Source organism: Drosophila willistoni, chromosome 3R (genome assembly GCF_018902025.1).
Source record: "Drosophila willistoni isolate 14030-0811.24 chromosome 3R, UCI_dwil_1.1, whole genome shotgun sequence".
Taxonomy (NCBI): Eukaryota; Metazoa; Arthropoda; class Insecta; order Diptera; family Drosophilidae; genus Drosophila; species Drosophila willistoni.
The window spans coordinates 19,036,253-19,060,821 of NC_061086.1; the positions used below are offsets into that span (position 1 = coordinate 19,036,253).

A 24,569-nucleotide genomic window follows, 5' to 3' on the forward strand; every position below is an offset into this window, starting at 1 on the left:
AAATTATGCACACAAGCATACGACAAAAGAGTGACACTTTGCGGTTGCTTTTTGTTGTTGCAAAATTGTTGCTCTTGTTTTTTGGCCATTTTTAGGCGGAGCTTAAGCTAACAAGAACAACAACAATAGCAACAACAATGAGAATGTTTTGCCATTTACGCATAAATAAATACTATATTATTTATTTATACATACACACACACACAGCACTCTCACACATTATACACACTAACATTTGTGTTTGTACACATTTTTCGTGCTTAAAATTTCATTTTCATAATGCATTATTCGTGGTGGATGTACACGGCGTATGCGTTATATTTGTTTAGCAATTTATGTTGGCGTTAAAATTGCATTATTTATAAATACATTTTTGTCGTTTTAATCATAATTGAGCGCACACACAGCAAGTGTGTGTGTAATAAAATGTAAATTCATTTAATTAGTTAATTAATTAGCCAAAGGCATTTATAACAATTGCAAATTGTAAATATTTGAGTTTGTCCCCGCCAATATACCAATAACTTACAATAACAATTTTCATCATTGAATCAATTTCACCTGCTTATATCTGTTACACATATTATTAATAGAGAAAACAGAAACCCAAAAGGTAAATAGGTAATTGCTAAACGAATTTGGTAAGGAATAAAACGATTTTAAATTGAGTAAATGAGATTAGCCCAAGTTTAGTTCACATTAATTGATATAATGGATAGAAAACTAAAAGAAACTAACTTTGTGAATTCTGTTAATCTATTCCTGTATAAAATAAAGTGTACTAACCCATGACTAACTAAATAAAAACAATTACTCATCAGAGTGACGAGTAAAATAATCTTTTTATAGCTAGCTCCGCATGATTCTATAAAGCCATTATCAAAATCTATTTAAGTACTTAAAATACTTTAATAATGAATTCAAATTCCATTTGAATATACATATGAATGAATGTATGCATGTGTGTATGTGGAGATTATCGAGACTTCATGCTATTGTTAATTTTAAGTGAAATCTTACATTTTATTGCCACAATTAAATAAAATTTAATTGCTTGGCGAAGGCCAAAGATTGTAAATGACAGCTTTATTTATATATATAACTGTATACATTATACAATTTGAATTTGAATGTGAAGAGCAAAAACCGATGACTGTACAATGCTGCGTATGATTGATATAAATGGCTATAATAAAATAATATCACACATACGCACTGTTGTGCAAGCACATTTTGCATTGTTTATGGTAGATTTAACTATATATTTATTTATTTGCATATGCAAAAATTAATTATAAACACAACCGACAAGTTTTCGGTCTGGCCTACAATAAAAGCACAGTCACATTATGCTAGTTAGTTAGTGTAAGTTTATTCATCCTCCAGTTTATGTGTGTGTGTGCGTGTGTGTGAGTGCATGAGCTGTGCCCTCAAAGATGAATTGTCATTTGATTTGTTTGTGCTGCTTGTGGCAGCAGTTTAATTTAATTATCGTATTTGTCATTTGGCCAAATGCCAGAGAGAGAATTTGAGGCGAAGCGCAACGGACAACGAGGCTATCTGCCATGCAATTGGCCAAAGATACATGCCTACCTACACAAACACACATACATACATACATACATATGTATGGTAATATGTATGTATATATAGACACATTCAACTAGATGAGGCAAAGTGTCATATATAGCAATATGCGGTCACAAATGAGAGGACAGCTCTGACTATCAAGTACAGAAAGACCGACCGACCATCATCATCATTATAGCAGAACAGTTGGTCAAGTTTATTTTGGCTTGATAATTCATTTCAATTTTTGACTAAAGTAGACTCATTATATTTATTTATTTCCATCATGTGAAATTCTCTATATAGAAAGAGAGCCTAACATAATCTTGAAAATAAAGAAGACTATAAGTTGAAAATTCTTTCGAATCTTTAAAAATGAACTAAATTTGAAAATTAGCTATACCAAAGATCTAATGACAAATCCAATTTTGACTAATTTTGAAGAGCAAACTTCGAAAGCGCTTTACAGATAAGGAACTTTTAACTTTTGTGCTGTTTAATTCAATTTTAATTAAAAACCAAAACTTTTACTAACTGCAACAAAAGTAGTTTTCGTGGATTTTTTGTTAAAACCCATTTTCAGAGCATTGATCAACTCTAACTTTCAATTATTTCCCCTCAACAAATGACGTAAATGTCACTCATTGCATTAAAAGTCAAATTCGAAATGAAAATCATTATATTCCGTTGGAAATTCCCCGCTGCATTGATGTTAGGTCACCTGGTGACCAATTACTTCGGCTTATGAGCTAGGGTAAACATTTAAACTGAAATGCAAATTGTCAGACGGTTGCCCACGCCCGTCCAACTGCTCTTCCACCTGCCCTTCCAAAATCGCACACTACCAGAGAGATGCAACGCCACTAAACAAAAAAATATATATGTATGTATGTATGTATATGTGAACGTGTAGATGTGTTGCAGATTCATGATGATGTGAGGCATCACCCTTTGCCACTCAGCCCTTAGCATCGTAACTATATTCTGCCCCCAGCACACTTCTCTGATCTACCATTTGCCTCTGGCACTAATATGCAAATGTAATTTGCTGCCGCTGCTGCTTCTGCGTTTGGCGCGTGACGTTCGTTGGTAATCGCAACACAATTACAATGTTGTCAATGCGTGTGTGTGCGTATACAGTGTCTGTGTGCGTGTGTGTGTGTGCCATTATTCCAAAGCCAGAGGGAGACATACAGCGTATTGAAGAGAGAGTGAGAGAGAAGTAGAGAGTGGCAGCCGCATGTACGCGTAATTAATTGATTTTTATCTGGCTTATGGCTATTTTACAGTTTGTTGATGACAGACGATGCTAGACACATTAGGACTAGGTTTTAAGGGGTAAAGTAGAGAAGGGAATGGCCAGAAAGGGGAAGAGAGAGGGTGAGAAGTGAAATGGAGTTGTTTACGGCTGTGTGTACCTGCGTCCACTTGTCATCTATTTAAAAAGGAATATGTTTCATTTGGGCTAATGGTGCGTATGAGCAACATTGTATGATTTTCTTAAAAGAAATGTGTTTAGAAATGGCAACGAATATAAAAATAAATTGAAATTTAATTGAAATTTGCCACTTGCCAAATTTTAGTTTTGAGGTCAATTAAGAAGTATTTTCAAGCAGTGGGAAAATGAGCAAGTGCCAATGCAAATGACCAAAAGGCTTAAGGCCCAAGCTACACAGCAGAATGCACAAACACTTCTACACAGCAATATATAGAGATAGACACAAACAGAGAGAGAGAGAGAGAGAGAGAGACAGAGACAAAGTAAGAGACAAAGAGAGAGAGTAAGAGTAGATGGAGTTAATTTGCTGATATTATTGCTGTGATTAACACATACATGTTTATGTGCACAGCCAATATTTTACATACAAACACACACACACACACCCACTCACTCTCTCTTACTTTGGGTAGCTGGCCACAAAACATTGGCAAAAGGACGAAAATCTATGTTTTGCATTTAAATGTTATGGCTGTTGGCTCCTTCTGACTTGGGGGCTGCTGGAATGATATATGGCTAAAGCTGGCTTATAATATTAATAACATAGGCAAAACAAGGCACTTTCAACATGTCGACATGCCTAAGCGTAACATGTTGACTCTCTCTCTCGCACACACACACACACACAAGCAAATAAACACACAGTATATGCCACACACTTTGGTGTGTATTTGTGTGGGTCCTTACGGTATATTCCTTATAAACTTGTAATTAATTAACTTGATGGAGAATTTAATTTAATTAGGCAGACATTTCAATGTGTTTGCCATTGCAGCATTTTGTCTCTACAGAATTAATTCCGACTGCAACTAAACTGGTTTCTGTTCCTAGTATTTTAAATAGTCTGCTTCTAACATTTAACTTCATTTTAGTGCCTAGGCTATAGTTAGTTGACTATCAAGTAAGTACGTTTAGTGACTTGTCAAATTCAGCATATGACAAAAACAGAATATACGGTTACCCGCTGCCCACAGCATTTATGCAAAGCCAATTAAGCCCAGAGAAACCGCAAAGCAAGTTACCTCAGTTACTTATGTACAACAACGAAACTGTTAAACACATGCATGTACATATATGTATGTATCTACATATACATATACTAACTCTATTCAGCTATAGGTATATAATATTTACCACCAAAGCATCTAAACATTCATGTAATCTATGTAAAGTCATTTTGAACGTCTATAGGTAAATTCTACATATTCAGCATTAAATCACTGAGGGAAATGCAATTAACTTTATCTTAATAGTACCTAACTAACATATACTAATAATTTTAGTTTTGAGAAGATCTTATTATCAAATTTAAATGGTCAAAATGGAGCATTTGCTTAAAATTTTGGTAAAAATTACATTTGTTTTGGGTGTTTTCTGATCTTTGTCATTGGCTAAATTTTAGCTTCAAAAATTGATAATTCATTTAAATTTCACATTTATTTATTGTCTTGGCTTTTTGTTTTCTCTCAGTGTCCATTTATATAAATGTTGAAATGTATATAATTTAGCTGGCAGCTGTTGTCTCCTGTTATATCCTTGTTGCAAAGTTAATTTATTCTAATTAGCTAATAAATCTCAATTTATTTCACATGCATGCACATATGTAGGTGTGTGCGAGTGTGTGTGCTTGTGTGTGTTTGTGTGTGTATTTGCTTATGCTTAAAGGCATTCCATGTTGCTTGTCCATGCAGCAATTGCAACACAATTTTGAATCTATCCTTCTCTTTCATTGCATGGCACAAACTGTTGTTACAACAACAACAACAACAACAATAATAACTTGAACCATAATAATTCAGCATTATATATGGCATTATAATTATTCAGGCATTAAGCTAAATCACACCTCGATTGCTTTATTGTATGTGCTTCAATTAAAATACGATAAATTCTATTTTCAAAAGAGAGCCGCAAGGACTTTAAATGAATTTAAATACATACTTAACAGAGATAGAATCTATATCCATACAATCTTTATATTTGTACATATTTGTGTGTGTGCTCTCTACTTATTTGCCTATTAAGTAATTAGTTGCCAAAAACATGAAGATGCGGTTAATAGGTCACTTAAACAAGAATACACTTTATGTAATTTAATTAAAATATTAATTAATAAAATAATAAAACAAAACAAATATTCACTTTTGCCATTCTAAATATATTTTCTTTCATTTTCACTCTCCTATTATTTCATTTAATCCCAAATAAACTGGGAAAATTTTAAACTTTGGATAAAATTGTCATTTCCCTCAAATTATCTTAAATTAAGCTCAACTAATTAAAAACAGCTTAGAAATTCTCCTCTCTCTCTCTCTCTCTCTTTGCCTAAATCAATGGTTGCCGTTTTAATCAAAATAATTTGGTTTTATGTGGTATAAATTAATTGCAGTCAAATAATATTTTAATTTTATGCGATGGCATTTCAAATGCATAGAGCAAATTGGGCAAAAGGGTTTATTTTCGGTGTCTTAATTGAATATCAATTACAAATGTGTTGCTGGGATTATTGATTTTAATTAAATTTCAATGCGTTTGACATTTAATTTGGTGGAAATATAGGAATTAAAGGAATCTGTTCTCTCTTACCTGCGTTTCGGTGACATTTAACAATTTGGCCATTTCTGTGCGTTCACTTGAACTGAGATACTTCTTGACCTCAAATTGTTTTTCCAACTCAAAAATCTGACGACCCGTAAAGGTGGTGCGTGCCTTTTTCTTGCGTCTGGCATCCGTTGATCCTGAATCGGAGTCATCTTCAGTTGTCTCAATATTGCTGCTGGCATTGCTGGGCTGCATATTTATTGCCGATCCGGAACCCGGTGAATTGGCCGTGGAGGGAGCCAACAATTTCTCTCGCATCAATGTGTCACTACTGGCCGTCGGACTAATGTCAGGCGGTAGGGCCAAACTCGTGCCCGTGTTGCTGGGTGACGGCTTCTTTTTCTTGGCCACAGGCCTGGCAGAATGCTCTGTGGAAAAATAAATAATGAAAACTCTTTTTTAGTTATTGATTTCACAAACTACATGTGTGTGTGTTGCATGTGTTTGGTTTTTAATTGTTTTTGCAGCTGCTTAACCTCAATTGCTAACCACTTTTATTACAATTAGCCCGTCAAATGCGTTGCCAATTTGACTGGTCAAATGAACGCCTTTGTTTTGTATCATTCATTTGCCATCATTTTCATTTATTTAATATGCAATCGTTTATAGCAATTTGTTGTACATTTGTAACAGAATACAACCGTCTATTAATAGTGACCATGAATTGATTGAAGAGTGCAAGTGACTAGACTTGGATTTACCTCTCTTAATTGCATCCATGTTGATAATTAGAATTAGAATTTAGAAGTAAAAGCATAGTCCTTCATTATGGTTTGGTATTAATCATATGAACACTTTGCTCTGTTAAATTTAGGTCTTTGAATACATTTCATTTTATCAAATCAGTAATCTAATTTATAAGTTTAATGGAGATTAGACATACATATAAAAAATTTATTTATATTGCAAAACTTATAACTCAGATTTCCCCGAAAAAAGTTTTGCTTGATTTACAATTTAATGAGGTTTTTTTTTCATTTTTGCTACAGCACCAAAATATTTAACAAAGAATTGGTTTTCTCAAGAAATTAGTTTTTCTCATTTACAATTTGAATTTTATTGCATATTTCGTTTTGGCTCGTAAACGATTTTCGGGAAATGTTGTACAATTTTCAATGAATTGTTATTAAGTGCAATTTAATTATGAAATGTGGAGTGTATTTTCTAGTTGAGTTCGCAACGTTTTTATAGACCGTCTAGGCGAAACAAGTGTTAACATTGCCATAGCTACAAATTTTATGGTTTTGTGTGCTGGGGCTCTTAAAACGTGTTTGGCATGAGTAGTGTTTAGTTGTGATGGTTGTTGCTGTTGCTGTTGCTGTATATAGTTGTTGTCTGGACAACTTCAATTAACAATGCATAATTGAAATCTAATTGACAGTTAAATCCAAACACATTGCTAATACGCCGCGTGGGCTGTTCAACTGATGAGTTGCATATGCACGAGACGACACTGTGATTAATTTGGCGACCATTTGGCATTGGACATTTTTAAATGACCCCAGCTAGACACACACACACAAACACACACTGACACACAGACACGACACTGAAGTCCAGTGAAGCGCAAAGGGCGCCCCCCAATGGTCGTGAAATCAATAAAAACTAAACAGAAACAGAAAAAGTAAACAAACATTTGCGCTACACTTTTTTTTTAATTGCAATTCAACTGGCCCCACCCCTTCTTCACCGCGTCCACTTGTCTATCCCCTCCACTCTTAGCTCATTGAGTTAATTAAGCGAAAATTAACAACTGATGACTGGAGAGAGAGAGAGACATTTGCTTGGACTTTGACATTCATTACACTTGGAAAACCTATCTCGCTCTCTCTCATACATATGAAACACAATAAACCAAATTTGTCCGATATTGGCAATTGGTTTTGTTGTAATTGTTTTATTTTTTGTTTTTGCCATTGTTATGGGCAAAAGTCTAGTACGTGATTTTAATAACAATAAAAACTGAACGCAGCATTGAACAATTAACGCGCATAAACAAACAAATGGCAGCAGCAGCAACAACAACAACAACAACAACAGCAATAATAACAATAAAAGCAATAAAATTATTCAACTTTTGTGCTCAAGTTCGCTTATTTTTGAAGTTGATTGGTTTTTTTCTTCTGTATATTGTTTTTATTGATTGTTGTTGCTATTGCTGCTGCCGTTGCTGCTTTGGCTGTGTGCATATTGCTAATTGCTAATTGCATTTGTTATATTCGTGCCATTTTGAAAGACCCCACACAGCTCCTGCCCCCATGCCTTCCTTTCCACCTCCCTCTAGTCGACCAACCCCCCCTATTTAGAATTGAATCATTTTATAATGCAGCGCATATTCAAATTGGCAACAAATTGAAACGGGAGAGAGAGAGAGAGAGAGAGAGAGCCAAACAACAACAAAAACGTTACAAAAAATGCAGCTAATTAAATTTGCGCATTTTGCAAGCCAATTACACTTTTCGATTGTTAATTATACACAAAACGAGAAGAGAATATATTTGGAATATAATACAATCAATGTTGTTTTGTTTAACCATATATCTATTGGTCACACATGAACAATTGAGTTCATAATTAGGCTAACAGCAATCAAATTTGAAATTTCGCAATAGTTTTTGTTTTTGGATTTGGTAGAATAGTTGTTTAAATTTTTTTTATAGAATTAATTATGTTTCCTTAATTGGCTGTCATAACGAATTACCTAAAAGCAAAGCTATTCGATTATATAATAGGCAACTTAAAGATGTCGAATCAGATATATATCATTTTATCTAAACTGTTTTACATAAATGAGAGGATTGAAATGCATTAATTGTTAATGAAGCTCTTGCGTTTTATATTTTTCTACAACTAATTAAATATATTGTTAAAATATTTTCAAATAAATTAGAAGTTTCTCACTCTCCAACTTTAATGGTCTTTTAACTAGTTCAATGCAATAAAGATCATACGAAGTTATTAAAGCATTTTCAAACTATTGCATAAAATAACTAGCAGCAATATAAATTTAAAATCTTGCAACATTTGTTTGATAGATATGTATAACATATGTGATTGGAGTCTTCAATGAATATAACTTGCTCATCATTCATTACATATTTTGTACATTTACTGGAAGATACTTTATATATATATCTATTCTCTCAGTGTATATGGCATTTATATGTATACTAATATACGAAATTTGTAGGCAGACTTGGAAGAGCCTGCAAAATATCAGCTTTTCGGTAATCAGGTCAAATAGACTTGCATAATTACATTTTAATGTGCATTAAATCTCTTGAAAATTGATTGACTGACTGATTCACTGAATGAGTAATTGAGTGAGTGAGGGAATGAGTGACTGCCTAGCATTGATTCTTAACTGGAGTGTGGAGGCCATTAGCATATTGTGGATATACATATATGCGTATAGGATTTTTGTGTCTGATTGGGTGTGTGTGTGTGTATATAAATACAACTATGAACGGACTGGCATCATTTAATTTGGCAGAACACGCATACGCCGCGTTGCCTGCGGTACGCTTCGATGAAGCGTGTTGAGAGCTCAGCGCTTCGCTCAATTGGCAGGCTTGTCGAGCGTTGCGCCTAAAATTCTCAACTTGGCGCCAAAATATGAGAATTAGCAACAACATATTCTGATATATGTGTGTATACCACAAAACATAAAGGAGACAAAATAAAATTAATTAAAATTCGCTTGAATTCTACTCACCCTTTTTGGCGGTTGTCTTGCCCAGAAGTTGATTTTGCTGTTTGACTGGCATGGGCGACTGATTACCATCACGCGATTTTTTGGCCACACACAGATTCAATGGCTGATCAAGTGAAGTTGCTGGCGTTATTGCTGCTATTGCTGGTGGTGTTGTTGCTGCTGCTGTTGCTACTGCTGCTAAAGCTGTTGCTGCAGTGACTGTTGCTGCCGTTGTTGTTGCTATTGCAGCTGTTGCTGCGCTATCCTCCTCGCTTGCATCACTCATGGAGATGGATGCACTGCGCAGAGGACGTTGCTCTTGATGTTGCTGCTGTTGTGCATACTGTTGCTCAAAGTTACGCAAAATGCTCTTTGGTGATTTAGCTGGGCCTGCCGCTGTTATGGGATTGCCACCCTCGAGTAGAAGGGTCTCCTTCTCAACTTGAGCCATGCCCAAAATATCAGCTATGGAGTGGGGGGTAGGACGATTGGGCGGACGGGCATATACATGGGCATGCCAACTTGTTGTAGCTGCAATCGCTGCTGCTGCTGCTGTTGGGGGAGGTGGTGCTGATGCTGCTGTAGGATACGGCGTGATCGAGCGACGAGGTTGTTGTTGACTGCTGCTGTTCACCACTGATCGACTATTGGGTGACTCCAATTGCTTTTGAAGAAATGTGGTGGGGGAACTGCCGCTACTGCTAGGACTATGACTATTGTTGTTGTCACGCACGCGTAGCAGATTGCCAAGCTTGTCTCTGCTGCTATTAGGACTATGAACCATGGCCACATGTGTGGGCGGTATGGTTAAAGGACTGCTGTATACATATGTGCTTGTGGCCATTTTATATGGATCCAACGATGACTGTTGTTGCTGCTGTTGCTGCTGATGAGGAAGCTGGGAATGATGATGCTGCTGCTGCTGGTGTTGTAGATGATGATGCTGTTGCTGCTGTTGATCCTTGACTATGCCATAACCGTGACTCAAGGCACCACTAACCATTTCAGCTGCCACCAACGAGTCGCGTTCAGTTTCGGGCATCATTTAGGGCCACAGCCGCTCTCTAAAGAAAAATAGAGAGAGAGAGAGAGAGAGAGAGACAAAGAGATTAAGAATGAGACGTTACTGAGATTAGCTGCTCAACAGCAGCTGCACATTTGTCGTCAAGTTGTTAATGGTTTTTCTGCCAACTGACGCTTGCCATTGCGCCATCGTACTTAATGTAATTTGCCAGCCTTCAGTTCAACTTTACCTCCTTCTTGTGCTTTTTCTCACCCACTCGAAACACATCTAAAGTAATGCAATAAAATACAGAGCTCAAGCTCGGAGCCCAGGGACAACCAGGGTCGAGCAATGTAGTTCAACTTTAACTTACTTAACCCCAACAACACGACTTTGGGGTGGCGGGCAGCCTTAGCCTATTTCCTGGCGCACTGCGTTGTGATTTGCATAACAAAATGTTGCACAATCGTGTACAAGAAGCCAAGTGCGAGCGAGAAAGACATTTGCAAAAGAGACATGGGATGGCTGCCAAAGTGAAAAAAGGGAAAAGAGATGGAAATACAGCCCAGAAAAAGGGCTTCCAACTAGGCAGCAGCAGCAGCAGCAGCACTAGCAACACATACGTTTCATACACAGGACAGAATAGCCTTGTACATTTGTCTCTTTATGTTTGTATGTATATGTAAATGGTTGTGCGAGTGCTGGCATGAGTGTTGGCATGAATTTATGGCTCAACATTTGAATGTGACACAATTTAACTTAATCCGTAAAGTTAGAAAGCGTTAAATATATTTCAGGTACTACTAAAAGGCATAAGAAGACTATTAAACATTTAAAATACAAAGTTTTAATTAGACAACTTAACACAGATTATGGAAGAATAAATCAACTAACTATAAACATAGTGGCATTGACTTTATTCAAAATTAGTTGATAAATTAATGATTTTTCAATTAGTAATTTAAAGTATTAAGCATTTTTAGCAGAAAACCGTTTACTCTTCATTTCCCATAATAAATAACTAAACTTAAGATACATGAATGAACAACTAGATAATTTTCATGCCAAGGAAATAGCATTAACCTTTTGAAAATACGTCTTTTACATAATTGAAACAAACCTTACTGCAAAATTATCCGATTCGAAAATCAGGATTCTTCGGCTTAGGGAAACCGCAAATTATTTTGCCTTTGAAGCATCAATAGTCCTTAGAGTTAGACTTGTGCCACATAACAAACCAAAATCCAACCCCTTTTTATGGTGCCACAATTTGTAGTTAATTTGTTAGCAACAATTTTGCATGCCATTTAAACGCATCGCTGTCTCTCTTCCTCTTCCACTCTTTTCTAGTCTTATATAGTCTGTGTGTGTGTGTGTGTGTGTCATAATAACTCATAGCTGACAATCCCAAAAGCAATTTAAATTAATACAAAGTGCATGCTCAACCACCCACACACAAACACACACAAGTAGACCCAAACATACACACACACACGTCCTCAGCCACCACCCACAATCAGCTTCAACGTCAACGTTAACGTCGACTTCGCTGTCGCCTCAGTCCAAATGTCAGTTTCAAGCAGGGCGCGCTCAATAATGTAATGCGTGCTTAAATGTTTTTTATTGCCAACAGTTAGGAAACGAGAGAGATAGAGATAGTGAGAGAGAGAGAGACAGTGAACGATTGTGTGTTTGTGGAAGGGGGTTGGATAAAGACGATGGCAAAGGATGGCTGCCTGTTTCTGCCGAGCAACAAGAAACGAAGAAAATCTCTACTCATATCTGAGAACACAAACGAAGCGAGTTGGATACGCTCTCAACATTTTACCCAGCAACATGTTGCCAGGGTCATGCCAAATCACTTAAAGCACAAATAAAATAAGTGGCAACAGCATGGCCGGAGAGCCACACAAAGCAGGAGAGAGAGAGAGAGTAAGAAGCGAGAGAGAGAGGCGGATTGAAGGCTTGCTTGCCGATTTGGGGGACATATTCAAGCAGCGGAAGCGAGGCAGGCAAGCGGAAGAAGTTATTTCAATTGCCCTCACTGCCCGAGGAGTGTGCCTTGAGAGAAAGAGAGTTAAAGAGACGAGGTGGGGGCTGAAGGAGACTGAATTAGTGTGGGGGAAAAAGGGACAGAAGAAGCAGTCCATAGGAAAGGCAACACGATGAAGGCACGTACAGTAGCTTAGTCTCCATGTGTCTGTTTATTTCGCTGTGTTTGTATGTGTGTGTGTGTGTGTAGGTGTGTGCGAGTGTTTGAGTTAGTTACCTGGCACGCTTTTGCCTTGGTCTTTGCCTGAGTCAGGGTAAAAATGTTATGTCGAAGTAACCAGGACGAGGGCTAATGGCATTTAAGTTTTGCTAGCTGGACTCACTTGTCTGTCACACACACACATACACACACACACACACACACACTCACTCTTACAAATACAATCGCATAGTTATAGATTTGTTTGCCATTCAGGAGCGGATTTCCTTTGTAGAACAATTAATTTGTATATTCAAGATTTTCTTTTAAAAAGGCACTCATAATTTCACTTTATAAACAGTTTAAGGACTTAATTAGTAACTTTTTTAAATCATATGCTAAATAAGAACGGGAGTAGAATAGGATATTTGTAATTTTGTCAGAATAGGAACTCGGACATATGAAACTACTAAGAACTTGGGGTAATATAGCGAAATGGCTCTCAGAAATACATTTTTACTGCGTATTATCTCTTTTACTGTTGACTATTACCTTTTTTTTAAACAAATTGGATAACTGTTGCTCTTGGTTGTTCTAGGTTAAGCTAATAAGGACTTAAGCTGAGGCCGGTCCTGTTATCCACATATGAAAATGGGATTGTTGTTGGGGTTTTTGTCTACATTTTAACTTCCATTATTATCCTTGGGGCTTTTCCTTGTATGTCTCTGCTTGCCACCATTTTGCCTATTTTATTTCATTTTCATTTTCATTTTATTGCATTGACAATAACAGCAACAACAAGAAGATGTACAAGAGGAAGGGGAAACATACATTCCATAGACTAAACTGAGGGCACACTCTTGAGGCAAGAGATGGATAGAGAGATATACGTGGAGAGGGGGGGAAGGATATGGAATGCGGGTGGTAACTTGTCTGCCAGTTTGTTGGAATTTTAACAAGCTACTCTCTTTCTCCATTCACTTTACTTTTTTTTTTTTTGGTTGTTGTTGTGTTTTGAATCTTTATCAGAGTCTGGTTCATTTGGCCTACGGCAACTCTTGGCCTCGTCCTCGTAGACATCGTCATCGTCGTCGTTGTCATCGTCATCGTAGTCAAAGTCCGTGTCCGTGTCCGTGTCCTTGTCTCTGTGTTCTCGTCATTCTCATCACTTTGCTTTTCAGCTTTTGCTGCGTATTCTGTCTTTTTGGCCCCAAATATCTATGTGTGTCTATATGTGTACGTTTTGTGTTAGTTTGACATTAAATGTGGCTGACTTGCCGCCGCCCTGTCATCCTCTAACCAGCTCCACAACACCCCCGGCACTTGGCCTTTTCTGTCTTGTCAGCATAATGCTGCTTAGTATTTTCCGACTTTCTTTTTTTTTGCGTTTCCCTCGTATGTGTATGTATGTGTGTGTGTGTTTGTTTGTGCTTTTCCATGTTTTCCTTTTATGGTTGTCAACCTGACAGCAGCAGCATTTAAAGTATGTAATTCGTTCATTCATATCTACATTTAGAATGTCCTTTTGTTCTTTTAAATACTTTAACTAGAGCCAAAGAATCTAAAGCTAAAGCAATAGCCGCAGGTCGTTTAAACAATTTTTGACCCTTGGGGGGTAAGTCATTGAAATGTTGCTAATTGATTTTTATGAGGTGTTTTAATCAAAATGCTATCAGTGGGTGGGTTATGTTCTCTTTCTGCACACACACACACACTCATCCTAACAACGAGGGATACGTAAAACATGGCGCATATTTCGCTGGAAATGCCTTGAATATTTCATCAAGTTATGTGCACGCTAATTAAATTGCTGTGACACATACAGCAGCAACCACATCTCAGCATATACATATATACACACACACACACATACACAACTCGCGTTGGGTATAAGCCAACATTGCACTATCGACAACCTTGGCAACAGCACTTACTCTATGTACTTACACACACACATATATTACTCTCAGTTTGTGTGGTAATTTTAATGAATTTACATTTACCGCGTCTCCCCGGGAGTTACTCGAGTTTCACGTGTCTCATGTTGGTTCTACCACCAGCAGTCACCCATACCCTTGGGTCCTTTAGATGCAAGGCTTGTTTTACCCTATTAACTATAATGCAGTCGTTATCCAGAAAGCACCTAATAAAGGATAATAAAACTATTCTTGATCTAGATTTACCCATATTTGTTTAAGCAGATGCGATAATTGTCTAAATTGGTCAAGGATTGCTACCTTTTTAATTGAATTCTTTGAATTTTACAGCTTTCAATAAATCAATACGGAAATGAAAACAGTTTTCGCATTTGAGAACGGCAATCACTTTGGGAACACTTTTGGCTAAAGCTATTTGACCATGTAGAGTAACTGGCAATCGGCACTTTGTCTTTCTATGGTGTTTACTTTTTGGTTGACTCCTTTTTTTAATTAATGCCCAAACTGTTTTGCTTACACATATGCATATACTTACATGACGGGAAACCTCTGCGTGTGGGCAAAGACCAGGCAACCGACCCTTCCGATCTGTATATATAGTATTTGAAAAAACTTTTTCAGTGGCAAGAACACACGAACAAACGAACGAACAACCAAAACAACAATAAAAATGATGCACAAAAAAACTTTTACTTTTTTTTAAGGAATTTTCTTTTCTGGTTTTTTTTTTTTTTTGCTTGCTTGTTTATTCTTTCACTTGCAAATTGGGTTAACTTTGTCGTGACCGAGACAACTAAAAATTGAATTAGTTTAAAGTAAAAGTTGAAAAAGTTGAGAAACTCGCACATTGACAACTCGACGACTGAAGGCAAAAAACTGAATGAAAAATAAACAAGTGCGTGGCTAGAATTTCGAATTTTCATCTCTCCACACTCTGACTTTAATAAATACCCACAAATATATTTTTGCTTGTATGATTTTTTTTGTCTTGGTGCCAAAGCCAACTTGGATTTCAACAATTTTGATTTTCATTTTTTCCCCTTCCCCCTTTTTGTTGTTGTTGTTGTTGTTACTTCGAGTACTCGGTGAACGAGTAAACAAATGCTGAGGGCAAGAAAATTTGCCAACATGGTTCCCCATAAATAAATCATAAATGTCGACAATAAATGAAGGAGAGAGAAACATAAAGACAGATAAAAAATATATATATGTATATCTCGAGTGGATGCACAGATTGAGATTGTGTGTGGCAGATTTGTTGATTTCTATCATCAAGAGGGTTTGAAAATGAAGTTTTTATGACTTCTATTTCGAAGTGTGCATAATTTAGAAATTGGCTTCTAATTGTTTAAGTTGCATAAGTTTATATAAGAATATTTCTGATGGCCAGAATCAATTGAACTCACATTTCATTTGATCAAAAATCCTTACCACCTATTTTGGTCCTTATTGCGATTATTTACACAACATTTGTGATTGAATAAGTAACGTAAGAAGATTTATAATAAACTTAGGCCTGTTCAATGAGGCCTCACTTTAACTAGTAAAAATATTGGTTTATATTAAAAAGTAAGCTGCTTTTATGTTGGCCCTTCAGTTCTTTTGATTTTTCTATCCATCTGTCTAACTTTCGAAACAAATAGATAGTATATCAGGGCCATAATCTGCTCTTAAATAAAAGTCAAGTACTGAACTTAATAGATTAATTGTAGCTCAGTGTTTCAAGCAATAATCTTTTCACTCCGTTTGCTTCTCTGCTTGAGGGTGTAAAATTTTCTTGATAAGGGTCAACAAAAATGGGTTTTTTCGAAGCCATTTTTGCATTGATTTTTTGGTAATTCTTTCCTTACAGGAAAGTGTTTTTCTTTTCCTCATCAATGGCAAAGGTTGTAGGGTTGATGAAAGCATTGTTAATACCTTAAACAGCTCATTCACAACACTTTTCTCAATTTGGCTTAAAGAAAGCTACAAGCCGAAAAGCAGTTAGCAAATCGGTGAAAATTGTGTGAGAGAATGTTGGCTAAGGGTACACAGAACTTTTCCATTGGAAAATATTTTCCTGTTGTTATTTTTGACTATGGATTTTGTTCGAAGCATTGTTGTTCAAGCTCTGCTGACTACTGGTCACGCCCATAAAACGCCCATGTTTTGGTTGCTGCTATTGCTGCTATTGGCAGGCAAAACCAAATCTGCAGGGCACACAAAGATTATGATGCTACTTTTCTTTGAGTGAAGCATTTAAGCACTTTGGCAACAATTCCCCCAGCGACGTCTTCAACTTTTGCAATGCTTCTGTGTTTGGTGCTAGAGCTGCTACTGCCACAGCTACTGATGTTATATTTATTTATTTTTATTGACAACATTATATTTTATTTATTATATTGAATTCATGCCACGAACAGGCACATTGTCGAATTCAGGGATAAGTCTATATGTCTTTCTCTTTCTTCCCTTTTTTTGTATATGTGTGCGATTGGATGTGTGCTATTGTTGTCAAGTCAGCATATAAAACAGTCAGCCCAACTGGGAAACCCTCCTTTTTGATACCCTAAACCTGTAGGGTATATTACAGTATCGATAGACCTTTGATATAAAGTGTTTTTCTTTACTTTAGTTCAGTTTTTGGAAATTTATAAAACTGATTGTGGATATTTTATTCTATAAATAGCGTTAAATGTCGACTTCGATATTTATCTTTAGTCAGTCAAGTTTCTTTGATATAAAAAAGATATTCCTTTATCTTCTTTTCAGAATATTGTAGTTCGAATTTTACTCAATTCTTACATTTTATTGCATACAAAAGTATAGAAATTTTATATTAAGCTAGGAAATACGAATTTGAAATGGAATCTATATCCTGCGAAAATTTGTTAAATTCAGTCTTAAGTTATGGTTAATTTCTGACTAACAAATGTTTCTTATGTAGGAAAACTGCCTCGAAAAAGTCTTGTTTAAACTTTATTTCGATAATTTCCAACTCAGAATTGGTTAAATATTTAAGAGTTATAGAATATAAATAGGGTATGTTAACTTCGTTGGAAAAGTTAGTGCGTTCCTTTGTTCTCATCTAGTTTCTTGTATATGAAAGATGTATTTGTGGCGCTTTAAACGGAAATCGTTATATAAATCAAAGACAGATTATAAATGCTGCGCAATTTTCAAGTTATTTTTATATTGCGTCTGCGTTGTGCGTCATATATAGAGACTCGAATATATATAATCGGTTTTTTTGGGGGGGTTTGAAAGAATGTTTGTGTGTGTGTGTGTGTGGCTTAGTTTTGGGTTTTCTGACATTTTGTTTGGGCAACAGAAATTGAAAAGGTTAAGTCCGTTGAAGCGTGTGGCTTGGTGGCGGATGTCAGTTAGAAAATGGACAACTGTTGAGTGGCCCGAGGGATAAAAGGCATAAGGAGACAGAATACAGAGATAGAGACACTGGGTACAGTGTATACTATAGCAGCAAGAATCCTGGTCCAATTTGATGAAGCTCATTAGCACAATGAGCAATGAATATGGCCAACTGTGAGACGAGTGAAAATGTCAGCTAATTATATTTGCAGTTATATTGTCGCTGAGCCGGAAACACAGCGAGCTCAGGCTCATTTCCGTTTCAAATGCTTCCTGTCATAATTTTTTCTTTTCACAAATTGATTTCTCTTTTTGTATTTCTTTTTTTTCAGCTTTGCGTTGCGTTTGCGTTTTGCTTTCTGCAACTAAGTGCTTGAGAAATAAGTCGAAAACTTTGCGGCAATTTGCGCTTAAAGCACTTCAAAAATTGCCTGACTGAGTCCTTGAGGAAAGTCTTGAGTTTTGGGGGTGGGGGGTGGGTGAGCCTTGGGGTACGGTCTTGTCATGGCTTATTTCACTTGAACTTTGCATGGCTGATGGTTTAGGGGGTGAGTGTTTTATTTGCGGGGTTGAGGACAGAGGTGGGAGTAGGCCACTTTGGGTCAGCAAAGTTTTTTTCGATTCGAAAAGTTGGCGTGCTTAAGCTTTATTTTTAATTTGCCTGTGTTAGCATTTCTTTTTTAAACGTTTCGTTTTAACGTGTTTTTTTTTCTTCGTCTTCTTTTTTCTTTTTGGTTTTGACCATTAGGCCGCCCGCCTGTTTTGGCCTCTCCTTTGTGAGCGCGCAATTAACTAACTGGCCCATGATTGATGATCTTTTAAATGAGTGCGCGACAATAACAACAATATAAATGTGGTTAAAAATACTTTTTTAGCTTACGTATGAATACCCACTATGAAAATGATTCCCATTTTAATTTCTCTTCCCTATTTTGCCACATCATTTTGCCACCATCTTGGCCAGCAGATTTCTGGCTAAACTTTTGACATTCATTACGCTCAACTGGGTTAAAAGTTAATGACCTCTCTTACCATCAACCTCTTCCTTTTCAACTAATTGCTGTTTAATTGTCATGCTTCTGATCCTGGTCCTTTGCGCAGTCAATTTGGCTGGTCTGCTCTTAATTGTCAAATGAATGGATTGGTTTTTGGGAATGAAATGTTTTAACTTAATGCATTATGCACATATGCCATCAATTATTTATACATATTCATACATATACATATATATATATATTCATCCAATACATTTTACAGTCTGCATATATCTACATATTGTTATGCCACTTACTGCCCCTGCCCCTCCCCCGCCCAACGCCGTTGCCTGCCAGTCATCAATCAATCAATCATTCAACTGAATGTACATAAAATATGCAAAAAGTTCATTAAATAGGCTCATAAAAATGCAAACCAATTTTCATAAAACTATGCGGGCGAATGCCTTTTTTTTTGTTTCTGGAATTTTTTTCGACCCCATAGTTCATCAAAACGTTTTAAATTTATTTTATCTTGTGTCTAGTTTGTTTTTTTTTTCCAAGATGCATTAAAAAGTGCTTACTAATGAATTTTTTAAAATACCATTTACTCATTGTGGTTTATTCGGGGTATATTTGGATTACAAATTGAAGGCATTGTGGCAGCAAAAAGCTCCATTTGTTTGACTTCCGTTTAAATTAAAATCCAATAAATGTGCAAGCCTCAATTAAAGATGGAGGATGACGAATTGCTTTACTGAAGTAAAAACTAATCCTAATGATTAGCAGTCGTTCCTTTAGATTCTTCCGACATAAATAAAGTTTAAAATTTAGGTCAATGGAAGTGGAATAATTATTTTATATACTCGTTTTTGTAACAATTTTCTGCAGTGTTTACTCTTTGGCAATGTAATGAGAGATGTTTTTGCAAATCCAATGCGCATTTTCAGCTTAAATAATAATCAATATTATGTTAGGTAATCAATGAGATGATTGTAGGAAAGTGGAGGGTGTTGGGCGCTATCTCCTATCTTTATCATCTCGGCGAAATGCGCAATATCATATTTTAATTGCGTCTGCTACAGATTCTGATCAATTGTATCGAAAAAAAAGTTCAAGGTGGGACCATGAAATGTCTGTTATCTAAAGTTCGCTGCCTCTGTCGCTGGGTCTCTCGATGGTTGTCTGAAATATGAGTCAATTATACTTCCGTACGCATAAATTAATGATTAATTGCAAAATAAATTGACTTGCGTCACTTAATTACGTGGAGCGCGGAATGCTGGCGCTGTGAAGGGGGCGGCAGCAATGGTGTGGCTATGAAGACAGATACGAATGTTGTCACTCCTGCCCCTGCCCCAGCCTTATGTTCCAAAGTCGCCTGTCAACGCACACACACACACACCCAAAGAGGCACATTGGCAATTTCTGCTGTTGACATTCACAGTCAAACATGCTTAATTAATGCCAGCTATGGAGTGAAGTCCTCGTTTTGTTCCCCTCGTCCCTCAACCAAACAGTAATGAGAGAGTATGACAACATTAACGCGAACATTAACAGAAACTGCTGGCGCTGCCATTGCCCCAGTCCCACCCTGAATCTCTTGGCCTGTCTGCCAAAAATAAACACTTTCTGGCATCATAATAATGATACATAGCCCAGGCACAAAATGAGTGGCACTCGCCTGCCGTCTTTGCCTTCTTCCACTTTTTTGCAGACTCCTTCAGCCGCTTCCGTTTAGTTGGATTTGTGTGAGCAAGCGTCAGACTCAGAATCAGATTCAGAGTTCGGTCGTCAGTATTGTCTGGCAGACTCTCATAATTAAACACACTTTGCCAAGGATGGGCGCAAACAATCGCTGTACCATGGCAATGGAATGAAAATTTCACTGGTTTTCGGGATTTTTTTTTTTTGAAGAGTCCGCAAGAATCCCTACACTACAAACTAAACAACTTTAGTTCGCCCACTATATTAACAACAGCAATTCAGATGTGAATTTCAAATTGGACAAATAGTTATTGAGCCCACTGTGCGAGCATATCACTTAACTGGCGTATCTGTCAGTTTTGGTATATAAAAATCAATAACAACGTTGCCAAAATGGCTTTCGCGCCTTTGCACTTTATCCGCTGTACACGCACAGCACACAACCAATCCCTAGCAATCCACCATTCCAACTCCTTGGCCACTCGTCATTTACATTAACTGCAGGAGGGAGACTATGGCAAGAAGAGGGACTCTGAAGGCGAACTGGCAAGCAATTAACGCTGAATTGATACGCACAACTCGGAAGGCATTCAACCTTACTTCGTTAACTGGTTCTGTGTCTCAGGTCCGCTTAAGCGTTGGCATTAAGACGTAATTAAAACAACGGCTCTTCCTTTATTTTCTCTCCCCAAGAAAGGAAAAACCCTTTCACACCCTCTGATCTGAGAGGCCAGCAGGAGCCACGAAAGAAAAGGGAAGAAATTGTTAAAAAGGAGAAGCGAGTCAAAAGATTATTTGTATTTAATTTCAAGTACTGAAAGAAGATGCCGGAATGGCAGGAAGCTGATGATGATGCTGATGCTGCTGCTTGCAGTTGAGAGACAGTTTTTCGTTTGCCCTCTTGTGCGTTGTACATAAAACTCAATTATAATTAAGCATTTAAGTGGAACTAAGCGATGCTGGGAGCAGTAGCAAATGAAGCAAAAATTCTCATCTTCAACTTCAACTGGAATTCATGAAATGGGTGGGTGGAGAAGCCTGAAGAACTCTGATGACAGCCGAATGCTAGAGTAGGTGGGTGTTTTGCTTGATGTTGGTTGGGCACTGGCGATGGTTGCCTCTCTGTCTGTATTTATTAGTGGTAGTTGGGCACCCTAATTCAAACTTTTTGGCATGGAGACGAACGGGCGACCAGGCGAACGGTCTGGATGACTGGCAGACGGTATTTAATTATCGTTCATCGCTCATAGCTGGCTAAGACTCGGACTGGGTCTGGGGGCATGGTATGAGGCATTACTTTATTGGAAGCACATTTGCCATTTGCCAGGATATTGTTACACAAGTGTTGCCATGGCAGTGGATTAATTGTGTTACGTTAACTAATTTCACATACATCAACATTATGTATGTACATATATACACAGTTATATGGACCCCATAAAAAGTTGTTACATAAACCATTTAAGGACAAAATGCTTTAAGTAGCCATATATTAATTGCTACAGAAAACTTAATAGGTCTAGTCAAATCAAGTCATTTTCAAGGACTAAAACTTGTAAATATTTATATTTCTCGATTGGCATTGAAGGATCTCTCAAGAAGCAGATAAAAAAAATAATAATGTTAACAATTTACTGTCATAGATAAGTTGGTTTTGCTGGCAACATTTTAATGACCTTTTAAATAAAAGTAATTTTCAAATTGCCAGCCAAAAAAAAAAAAACAAAAAATCAAATACTAGAAGAAGAAAAATTCTGCGGTTTATTCTTATTCTTTTTTACCCTCGTGCCCAACGGAAATTCAATTGCGGCAAAAGTCGAGTCGAGTCGAGTCGACTGAAGCTTTGCCAACTTTTCTGTGCGTCCTTCGGTGGAAAGCAACGATTTGCCCAGTAAACCCACTCACAGGGTCGAGCACTCGAAATGATTTCAAAATGGCATTGAATGTAGCATTTAATTTGTGAGCCACAACGTATACGAGAGAGAGACAGACAGACCGACAGACAGAGTGTGAGAGAGAGGGAGTGAAAAAGGTCCTTCGACATACCGTTGTGGATCCTGCTACTGCTGCTTTCCTGGTATTTATAACTGTTTATTTGCCGTGCGCTCGGTCTCAAGTTGAGAGCTCTATTTTCTGTTTCTGCTTTTGGCCTCTGTCTGTGTTGGACTGAAAAGGATTAATTAAACTGACAACTGACGTCTGTGGTGGCAGCTTTGTCCCTCAACGTCTCTCTTTCGTTTGCTCGCACTCTCACTCTCTCTCTCTCTCTTTCTTTCTTTTTCTATGCCATTCACCCAAACTCTCTTAGCTTTCTTACCGTGTCTTTGAAGTTGGAAAGTCGGCATAATTAGTTAAATGAGCTTCACTATAACAATGAGAGGCAACTTCTTCTTATGCCACTCACTCACTCACTTCTTCACCCGCTACTCTTCATGCATGGCAAATTATAGCAGCTAATTTGATGTTGTTTTTTTGTTGATCCTTTTTCGAGTTTAAGTTTTATTTTCAAGAAATAAAATAAATTTAAATAATAATTGCATACTATATATATTCAAATATTAAATGCCAAATAAGAAAATAAATTAATTGTACAACAAAAAGTTGAAGATGAATAAAAGGCAGCAAGGCTAACAGCTGCTTACATTTATTTACAGTTAGTCATTTCAAAGTGTTTGTTTTTAATCCCGTTCTCTTTTTCACATTCTCTCTCACACACACACACACGCTGAGATGGAAAGGCAGAGCAAGGACGACGACTCACACGCAAAAAAGCTTCTTGCTCATTTGCTAGCAATTAAGCGCACATGAAAAATGTTTGCCAGAGTGTAAAAGACAAGGATAGAGAGAGATAGAGAAAGAGAGAGATACGGAGATAGTTGGGAGCCAGTTGAGGAAAAGGTTGGGAAGGGTGACCGATTCCTAGGTCTGGCTTTTATGTCATTTCGAATGGCGCCAGCTGAAGCGCTTTGCAATCGTGTATTTGTGTGTGTTTCTCTCCTTCTCTCTCTTTCCGTCTGTGTGTGTTTTAATTACAAACTTGTACATTTTGCCTAATTTGACAAATTGTTTTAATATAGTGTGTAAACTTTTTGGTTACATTGCTACAAATTAGTTTTACACCAAAACTGGGTCATCATGGCCTTGTCAAGCAAATTGAATGCGGATTGGAGAAATGCCGTTAAAACGACAACGCACTAAAATATGCAACACAATGCAAAAAGGACAAGAGGGCAAATGGCTATGATTTTAAACTAATTTTACAAAGATTAAATTTTAATCCAACACAAATTAAATGATTATATTGACTAATTATTTTTAAAGAAGCGACAATTTTGTCATAACACTTACTCAAAGGGGCTCAAAACAGTTGGCTAATAAAATTGCATAGTCTACTTTTCAGGGCTCAACGCATGCTTAATTTATTGTGACTGAATTAAATCCACCTTAAGTTAAAAACGGTTTATGTTATGTGCGAATTTAATACATGTAAATACATCGTTCGTATTCGAATTCAATCTGGAAATACATTCACGTTTATTAAAATTGCGCTTTAATTAAACAATTCGCTTTCATTGGACTGTAAATGAATGCAAATACAGCTACCATCCATACATATGTGCATAAAGTCTATATTCAACGGATGTTGTACTTGTTTTTTTTTTTGTTTGATTTTATGGATGCCCTGCTCAATGCAATAAACAAGTGAATAAGGCTTCATGCCATAACCATGCAAAACGATTTTATTAACTACGACCAGAAGTTTGCCATGAACTGAAAAATGATAGTTAAAAAATGTAGAGATCTTATTGCTTTCATATTTGCCTAAGGGCTAGTACCCATTTAAGATTCTGCAATTTGCCATCTATATTAAAACGATGCTTAATCATGCACAACCAATTGCAGGTATATAGGGGTAAAGCAAATAAAACAAGTTTTCGTTTAAAAGTCAAAGTCAGAGGTAAACTCTTACAAGTTGTTAGAGAGCCCCTCTTTAAATGCCTCTTTCCAGAAATCAGCTGAAAATTTGACTAAAAAACAACTCCATCT

The 24,569-nt window shown here is 36.8% G+C and overlaps 1 protein-coding gene across 3 annotated transcripts in view; it reads right to left on the bottom strand.

The window, feature by feature from the left end:
- LOC6647757 (putative uncharacterized protein DDB_G0292292) overlaps positions 1 to 24,569 on the bottom strand; it is a 50,118-nt gene that overhangs the window by 8,244 nt on the left and 17,305 nt on the right. For 2 of the 3 annotated variants that reach the window (XM_023178245.2, XM_047013498.1), the window contains exons 3-4: positions 9,384 to 10,426; positions 5,654 to 6,036 (exon numbers count right to left, since the gene is read on the bottom strand). In XM_023178245.2, coding sequence (XP_023034013.1) covers positions 5,654 to 6,036; positions 9,384 to 10,407 — 1,407 coding nt within the window. In that variant the 5' untranslated portion in view covers positions 10,408 to 10,426. Of the gene's footprint in view, positions 1 to 5,653; positions 6,037 to 9,383; positions 10,427 to 15,028; positions 15,160 to 24,569 lie in introns of those variants that run through there. The other variant, XM_023178244.2, reaches the window with a different exon arrangement.